The sequence below is a fragment of the Cupressus sempervirens genome, chromosome 6 (assembly GCF_028749045.1).
Source record: "Cupressus sempervirens isolate cs-2001-9-10 chromosome 6, ASM2874904v1, whole genome shotgun sequence".
NCBI lineage: Eukaryota > Viridiplantae > Streptophyta > Pinopsida > Cupressales > Cupressaceae > Cupressus > Cupressus sempervirens.
This window is the reverse complement of record NC_143123.1, coordinates 673,943,883-673,953,575: the sequence shown is the minus strand read 5'-3', so window position 1 is coordinate 673,953,575 and position 9,693 is coordinate 673,943,883. Positions and strand designations below refer to the sequence as shown.

Genomic DNA, 9,693 nt, shown 5'->3' with positions numbered 1-9,693 from the left:
CCATGGCAGAAATTGTAAAAAATCTAAACACCCACATATTATTGATTTTAATTATTAATTAGTAATTAATAAACAAATTAGACAAAGAAGAGAAATCAAATAATAACTTTTTATTAATTAATTAAAAACTAGAATAAAATATTTTATTATTATTTGTAAATAATTTATAAATATCATTATCCATTTTGCATAACTCAAAATTAAGTGTTGTAGGAAAGTGTAATTATTGTAAAGTATTCATACAAGTCCAAGTTTGATATGACTACAATAAATCATGAAATTATATTATATTTTAAATTTAAAAATAAAAATAATATTAAAATGTGCAAAGAAAATCATTCGAATTTCCATTAACCAATTCAACATATGCTTGATTATTTTATTGATATATATCATTTTCCAGTCAACATATTTGACATATTATTCTAAGTCCAACAAGATGCAAAATTCACAACCAGCTTTCATCTAAGTTCTATTTGCGTAGAAAACGGGCTCGAGGTGGTGAGGATAAAAATAAGACAGAGATAAGAAAATTTGTTAGCATTGACGTCAAAGATCTATCTAATCTTAATCCTATCCCATCTTTATTAAACCCGTGCTACAATTTCAAATTTCTTAGCTGGATTAGCCCAAAATAACCTTTGCTTCGAAGTTTGAAATCCTATCACTTCATTGATAGGATTCATAATCCTTTACCGCTAATGGCGCTAATCTGCCTTGGGGATATGCATACACTTTGGGGAGAATTTGGTATAAATATAAATAAGCATGTTGGATAAATTTGTTCTCACATTTTACTTGCAAGGAAGCAATGGTGAGCAAAATGGAGTTCAGATGGCAGCATTTCATGCTATCATACCTTGTATTTGTGTATGCATGCAAATGGGCAGATGCAGAATATGTTCGTTACAAAGATCCATCACAGCCCATTCAAGTCCGAGTTGAAGATTTGCTGGCTCGGATGACACTGGAAGAGAAAATTGGACAGATGACCCAAATTGAAAGATCTGTGGCTTCTGCAGATGTTATGAAATATTACAAAATTGGTAAGAACATCAAATGAATGAGGTCTTAAAAATGAAAATTAGGTTTTCAGAGTGTATGAGATATAGTAGCTAGCCTCTGCAATTCTGTTTTTTAATCTTCCTTTCCCATTAAAATGTGTGTTTTGTGTGCATTTTGTTCAAAATTTGTAAGAACACCAAATGGACGAGATTATAATAATGAAATATTACAAAATTGCTAAGAACATCAAATGATTGAGGTCATAATAATGAAAATTAGGTTTTCCCCCAGTGTATGAGATCTACAATTTTGTTTTTCAATCTCTCTTTCCCATTAAAATGCGTGTTTCGTGTGCATTTTGTTCAAAATTTGTACGGACATCAAATGAACGATACTATAATAAAGAAAAATCGGTTTTCACAGTGCGTGAGGCAGAGTATCATGCCTCTGCAATTTTGATTTTTGAATCTTATTTTCCCATTAAAATGTACACTAAGTGTGCATTTTGATCAGAATTGGTAAGAATAACAAATGCACGAATGAGATCATAATAATGAAAATTAGGTTTTCATAGTGAATGAGATAGAGTAGCACGACTCTGCGATTCTGCTTTTTAAATTTATGTTTCGTATCAAAATGTCTATTTTAATGTTTCTGGGTTCTAGTTTGTTTCATATTTTTGATAAGGAAATTCTGCATCTTGAAAACAGTTATTTAAAAAGCTCTGCGGTTTCATTAGTCCCCAACACCAAGAACCCCTGTTCATATTAGGAAGCCTTCGGCAAAACAAACCTTGTAAAGGTTACAATAAGAACTATGCTTCTTTTGGGTTTTTATATCAAGGCTTGAGGGGCAACTACTTTTGGAAATGTGATAAGTAGGTAATTAAGTGGGCTTAAACAGAGGAAACTCTATAATTAGGCATGCTTGATTTGGAGTAGTTTTGAGATGGGTGATGAGCTTCTAAGTTCTAATACCTAGATGCAATGATTACTAAATGTACAATTCATTCTTATGAAAGATAGATTTTTGTGAATCACTACTAATTCTGATAGCAATATCGCTGTGTTACTCTCATAATGGGATGTGTTGTATTGTATTGTTTACGATCCAGGGAGTGTACTTAGTGGCGGAGGAAGTGAGCCTGCACCTCAAGCAACTCCAGAGCAGTGGCTTGGAATGATAAATGAGTTTCAGCAAGGTGCCATGTCAACTCGTCTTCAGATCCCATCAATGTACGCCATAGATGCTGTGCATGGCCATAACAATGTCTATGGGGCTACAATTTTCCCTCACAATGTTGGCCTTGGAGCAACCAGGTAAGCAGTACTGGTACACCATACACCACCTCCTCCCCATTTTCCCTTTTCCTATCCTATGTACTGCAAACCATGTTGTTTTCATTGTTCAATGTTTTTGCATTATCTGATCTGTAGATTCTATATATTGTCATTGTAATATCAGTTTCTCTAATCATTTGTTCCCTTTGAGAAAACATTTATATGTTTAATTTCTCTAATTCGGAAGCTACATTGCCATTTATGTACATTGAACCCTGATTAGTAAACATGATCCATTGTATGTAGACCTTTGAAATGGGTTTTGCTGCCTGATAAAATATGATTAGACAATTGTAATGTCGTCTAGGACAAAATGCTTTGCAGGACGTATAGAATATGATTGTTTACTCAGAAGGTTGTTGATTTTAATGGTAACCTATAGATAGCTCTCACATTTTTGTTTTGGTCATGAAGAGATCCCGAGCTGGTGAAAAGAATTGGTGCTGCTACAGCTTTGGAAGTTCGAGCTACGGGGATTCCTTATGCATTTGCTCCATGTATTGCTGTAAGATTCTGGACGATTTAGGATTGAATATGCTTCAGATGGTAACATTCTAGCTTGCCTAGGTTTTTTATTTTGATATTTGGGTTTATGAGCAGGTTTGCCGAGATCCTCGATGGGGGCGATGCTATGAGAGCTACAGTGAGGATCCAGAGGTGGTGAAATCTATGACCAAAATCATCTACGGTTTGCAGGGGCAGCCCCCTGAAAACCACCCAAAGGGATTTCCCTTTGTAGCAGGACCGTAAGATTGTATCACATTAGGAATCTCTGAATTGCTTCAAATCGCATACAAGTCTTGTTAAAATCATTTGATTTTGCACTATTCTTGCAAGAATTTGAAGTGCTCAGATTAAGCACTAATGGTGTAATATTTGTAGGCCTAGAAAAAAATATGAGCGAGTTCCTAATTCATAGAATGCATGCATTCAGGGAAAATGTCGTAGCTTGTGCTAAACACTTTGTTGGTGATGGAGGCACAATTAATGGTATTGATGAGAACAATACTATCATCAACTACAAAGGATTACTTGGTATTCATATGACTCCCTATTTTGACGCCATCTACAAATCAGTCTCTACTGTAATGATTTCATATTCCAGCTGGAATGGAATGAAGATGCATGCCAACCGCTTTCTTATTTCTGAAGTTCTCAAAAAGCAACTTCACTTCAAGGTAACTAAAAGAGGATAAAACAAAGCCACTTCCAGATTCAAATACAAAACTACTGTAAATTGTTATTTTCATGATCCTATAGGCTATTGCTCTATTCAAATTCAATACTAGTATTTTCTTCTTCTTGATCCCATTAGAGATTCATGCCTTTTTTATGTTGACATTTTTGGGTTGCAGGGCATGGTTATTTCAGATTGGCAAGGTATTGACCGAATAACTAGCCCACCTGGTGCTAATTATTCTTTGTCAGTACTTGAAAGCGTAGGTGCAGGAATTGACCTGGTAATTATTCTTCCATTATTTTTATTGTTAGTGCTGAAATTCTATTTTAGTGATGTAGAGGATGCTTTCATCATCTCAGTCAAATGATGGAGTTGAAGTTATATATATTTTTTATAGGTAATAGGCTGAAGCTTAGATTAATTATTATTATGTATTAAATTCGAATAGACTTGAATTGAACTCGAGACCTCCCTCATGAGAGGCTCAAGTAACCATTGTTTTATAGGCTCTTGCCTGAGTTGAAGTCATGTTAACTAGCTTTTACAGAGAAAATGATAATTCACGAGAGACTATTGAATCATTGTAGCTATGAGATCTATGCTTGACATTTTCTCTGGTTAATCTTTTTCATAGGTGATGGTTCCTTACAACTTCACAGAGTTCATTAATCTACTGACTGCACATGTCGAAGGTGGTTTCATCCCTATGAGCAGAATAAATGATGCCGTGCGAAGAATTTTGAGAGTGAAATTTGCCAGCGGGCTCTTTGAGAATCCTATGGGAGACTACAACCTACTGAAACAGATTGGGAGCAAGGTGAAGTGTTTATATTGTGGGTTATTAGTACTTTTTGATTGATCAATGCTTCTTGTCAGCTTTTGCAGTCTCATTTAGTTTGCTTCTAGAAAAGGGTCTTCAGAACATTGACTTACTTCAAAGTTTTCGCATTTTCTGTAGCAACTACAAAGAAGTTTAAGCAAAGCAATCATCTTTTTATAGAGAAACTAAACCTTAGCATCAGTCTAGACCCAAAACGGCACCCCCTGCTGCCTATTTCTTTGAGCTGTACCAATACAATTCTTTTTCAAAGCTAACTGCTAGTGGTGATTATGCTTTTTTGCTACACAGCTCCTTCTGAGAATTTGTCATTCTTTCCTTTTAATTTATGTACTCCACTAAGCATTTTATCGCGGCAGCACTCAATTTTTTTAATTTTGGCTGTTGTTTGTTTAGAACTGTCATTTGTAGAGACTTAAGTATACCACAGTGGAACTCTAGATTATTTGTTATTTTTATTATTAATTTTTGTCAAGATAATTATTATTAAATGTTAAAACTTAAACTTGAGTAGATTCGAATTCAAGACCTCTCAGATGAGAGGTTCACAATTTATCGTAGTGTTGTAGGCTCGTGTCCTCTACGATACATATTGTTGACTTCTATTGTTTTTAGATTTGATTGTGTGATAGTTTTATGAATCAATGTTTCACATACATGAACTCTTTAAACATACAGTTTTTGTTCTCTTTGAAATCCTCTTTGCTCTAATGTGAAGGATATCAGAAGTATGGAGTTCCAACATTTGATTTGCTTCAATCTAAAGTAACTTATGGGTTGCAGGAACACAGGGATTTGGCAAGAGAAGCTGTTAGGAAGTCTCTGGTGTTGTTGCAAAATGGAAAGCCCGGCAGTCAAGTCCCTCTTCTCCCTTTGGATAAGAATGCTCCGAAGATTCTTGTTGCAGGGTCACATGCAGACAATCTAGGTTATCAGTGCGGTGGATGGACAGAAACATGGCAAGGTTTAAGTGGTAGCTCAACTGTAGGTAAGTCCACATAAGTTGGCATTTGTGTAGACTAGTGGTCTAGCAGCTAACCAATCAATCAATTTTCAAGTACTGAGAAATAAGGTTTTAAGGTCAAAAATCTGTGCAAAGAGAAAATTCCAATTGTTATTATTTCTGGATTTGATTGTGTAACATTTTTTGCAGCAACATATCAAATCACACTGCTTATGCTGTCTTTTACTTATTCTTTTGGTGGATCGCAGAGTGTGATCCGAAATGTTGATGGAAAAAAAGTTAATCAAATCCATAAATAATAGCAATTGATTTCATTGACTGTGGAAATCTGTTTACTCTTAAGAGAAAATTCAGCTCCAATCAATTGATAGTGATGGGCCACAAAGTGGTCTTAAATGCTGATAAAGAATTTCTCTCTACAACCGATTTTTACCCCCAAAAACTTATATTTTATTGTTTTTGATTATAGGATAAAACAGTTTTTAAAGGACACAAAACCCAAAAACCTATTTTCCATTGTTATGGACCATATGAACATCAAATCTCTGTTTCTAATATTGTTCTATCTCATGCAGGAACTACAATTCTGACAGCAATAAAATCATCTGTCAGTCCCTCTACTGAGGTTGTTTATGAACAAAATCCAGATGCAAACTATGTGAAAGCACAGGGATTCTCATATGCTATTGTGGTTGTGGGTGAGCCACCATATGCTGAAATGTATGGGGATAACTTGAATTTGACAATTCCCTTAAATGGAACTGACACTATCAACAACGTCTGTGCTTCAGTGAAATGCTTAGTAATATTGATCTCTGGAAGGCCTCTTGTCATTGAACCATACATATCAATGATTGATGCCTTTGTTGCAGCATGGCTTCCTGGCACTGAGGGTCAAGGTGTGACAGATGTGATTTTCGGAGACTATGGATTTCATGGAAGTCTTCCAAGGACATGGTTCAAGAGTGTTGATCAGCTGCCCATGAATATAGGGGACAAGGACTATGATCCCCTATTCCCATTTGGGTTTGGATTGACCACTGAAGCTCAAGTGACAAATGCAACCAAGTAATTAATTAAGCATCCTCTGCCAAGTGTTCTAATTCACTGAGGATGTGCATTTCTGCCTGAAATTATTTCGTTCAATTCTCTAGTTTAGGTGAGCCAGGAATTTGTACCTGGGGTTGCTGCAATTGTTTCCCCTCATATGAAATAAAATAATTCTTTTTGGATTTCCCTTTAATTTGAAATATTTTTTCATATTTTTTTTTCAATGTTCTAAAGTGATACAAAATAAATATGAAGTAAATAAAATATAAGCAAAATAGTACTATTGTGTTATTAGTCCCTGCCTTATCTATAATGCAGGGTACTAATGTTTTCAGTTTTGGTACATAATTAAATTAAATGATTATAGTCCACTGTATTATTAAAGTCCAAAATTGTTTTATTTTTAAATATTCATTTCTATTAAAATTATTTTAAAAATATGGAATTATTTTTCCAAAGTTTTAAATTATTAGAATAAATATTCAAAAAATAATATATGAAAATAAGAATTGAAAATTTGTATATTAAAAATTTTCTAAATGCATTTTATGTCAACAAATTTTCTAACAATTCATTTTCTAGTCATCTCCAACAATATTGATTAATGAAAATTTCATTTACTAACAACTATTTATTATTGATAGAATTACAGATGACTGTAAATGCTTCTTTTGATAAGTTGTTCTAATGTTTTTTTTGCTCTTTGCTATTCAATCACTGTGTCTTACTACACACAAAAGCACCCTTCCATTACTTATAAAAGGCAGGGACTTTAGCTCTCTCAGAACTCTTGTTTTTCAAATGTCTTTATGATTTTAATTTTATTTTTTTTCAACTATAAAGATATCAAAATCAACTTGCTAACCCTTAAAACAATCTTGCAATTATTCATAAGAGTGAGTATAAAAAAATCAAATTGATGATGACTCCAAGATGAGACAAATGTCAACTAACTCAAAGTGAGCCTAGGACCTTAGGAATCATCATCCAAGTGTAGATTGGTTTTAATGAGATCTACAAAGGAGAATGGTTGTCTATAAAAGTTCAAAGGTGTGAAAGTTGAAGTGCTTAAAATTGTTCAATTTTACATGGCAATCTAATAATGACCAGGTAATCCAACTCATGCCACATGAGATATGAATTACACACTCTCTTCTTTTTTTAATGGCAAACATATTATCCTCTTAGACTTCTACCATTGACTTTTATTTCCTAATTCATCTCCACTTTCTTCAAATCTCTATAAAATAAACTAAAACCCATATCTTTGCAAGGGAATATTTCATTTTTCTTTTCAATTGTCTATATAATTTACTATAACCCATACCTTTGAAAGGGAATACTTCATTTTTCTTTTCAATTGTCTACATAATTTACTATTTTGTTGGTTGTTTAACCATGAATACACTAAAATACATCCAAATACTTTATGATAGATGTATTGAAGATAACATTTTGTACTGATCTAGTGTCTCTATAGGTTTTTATGTTTATATGGGCTTGTAATTTTATAGGCTTTTATGTTTATGTGGACTTGTAATTTCTAAGTGTATGGAAACTTCATAAAGCTTAGCTAGTTTTTTTTTCCTTATGTCAAGATATAAATGTATGTTTAATTTATTTTAACACTATATGCATATAAATTATTATATAAGGTTGATTTTATAAATGTTGATAATTTGGTAAATTGCTTTTATATGATAGTTTTTAAAATACTATAATAGATTGCGAATAATTATAAATTAAATATATTTTATAATTATGATTTTATTTATTATTTTACTTTTAAAAATATCACTATTATAATTTATATTATTATATAAATAAATAGATATGCAAGAGATTAAATATATGATATTACTAAATGAGGTTAATTTTATAAATGTTGATAATTTGGTTAATTGCTTTTATATGATTATTTTAAAAATACTACAATAGATTGCTAATAATTATAAATTGAATATATTTTATAATTATAATTATATATTTTATTTTACTTAAAAAATATCATTATTATAATTTATATTATTAAATAAATAAATAGATATGCAAGCATTAAATTATCTTATATAAATAAATTATTAAATTTATTTTAAAAATAATCAGTGACATTAGCATAACACATCTTTCAAACTTTCTTGTGGGATGTCAAACAAATACCACCATTTAACCAACATGCTAAGTAGTAAGCCCCAAAATTATAAGTTTATTTTTATATTAATCAATTGAAAAACAAGGGTGTTGACCCTTACAAAATCACAATCTAAGGGAGTAAAGTCTAATAGTGCATTCATTGTAGAGATAACCTAGAGAAAAGTTAGTATAGCAAACAAGATATATGCAACCAACTATGCAATGAATTGCTAGTAATAGTAGGAGTTAAGTAAGTCATGTTCTAAGAAAAACTAACACAATTTATATCTTATTAGTAATTTTTTCAAAATGGGTATAAAACCTAAGCTTAAAGACAAACTCAAAAATAAATAACGTTTACTAAACCTCATAGGGGCAACAAGAAATAAATACCACTTGTAGTTGAACAATGTGAGGAGAATTGATGTCACAACCTGATTGGTACAAAACATGGCTCCATTCATCATTGAGAAACTTGAACAAATCCTTATAGTTTACTTCTTTGTCAACATCTTCACTAAGGATATTTTGTTGCAATAGAAAGAGGGAGGTAGTAGAATTGTGCATGACCTACAGACTGGATCTAGAAACACTTCCCATATTTCTTTCCACTTCCAACAATTTAGTATCCAAATTTTCCACCGCACTTCTCAGAATGGTCAACTTTTGTACAATTTTCACACAACCTTCACAACCCAATTTATAATTAGAAGGGTTGATATTCCCTTTCGTAAGCAACGTGTCCCTAGTAATATCAATGTGGTCCTCTTTCGTACTCTCTAAGACATAGGCAAAACTAAGGGTAGTAGATTTATGAGAGCTACTAAGATCTTTAACATTAGCATCAACAACTTCAAAGTCATTTCCTCCTCTTTACCCCTCCCTTCCTCCTGATCAATATTCTCATTCATTGAGCCATAATTTACTAGTATGTAATTCCTCTACTTGCAATTTTGGAAGCTAATTTGTTAGATGTAAGGGGGATGTTGTGCTACTAATCAACATTGTCATTCTCATCATTGACCACCTCATGAATAAGATATTAAATTTCCTTCATAGTGGTGATTAGTGGGTTGGTGGGGTGGGGTTCCATTAATGTTGGTGGTTGACTTACACCTCAAAATTAGCAAGACAAGAGGTGATTTTAAGGGCTCCCTGATGTCACTCACATTTCTTCTTATTG

At 32.6% G+C, this 9,693-nt stretch overlaps 1 protein-coding gene across 1 annotated transcript; it reads left to right on the top strand.

The window, feature by feature from the left end:
• Positions 1–411: 411 nt before the first annotated feature.
• On the top strand, positions 412–6,570 carry LOC149553986 (uncharacterized). The gene is made up of 9 exons (XM_089789316.1): positions 412–1,046; positions 2,120–2,324; positions 2,760–2,850; positions 2,946–3,091; positions 3,280–3,523; positions 3,701–3,805; positions 4,160–4,342; positions 5,147–5,351; positions 5,903–6,570. Exons 1-9 carry the CDS (start codon positions 812–814, stop codon positions 6,397–6,399), a joined length of 1,911 nt encoding a protein of 636 aa, XP_089645442.1. The 5' UTR covers positions 412–811; the 3' UTR covers positions 6,400–6,570.
• Positions 6,571–9,693: the final 3,123 nt, after the last annotated feature.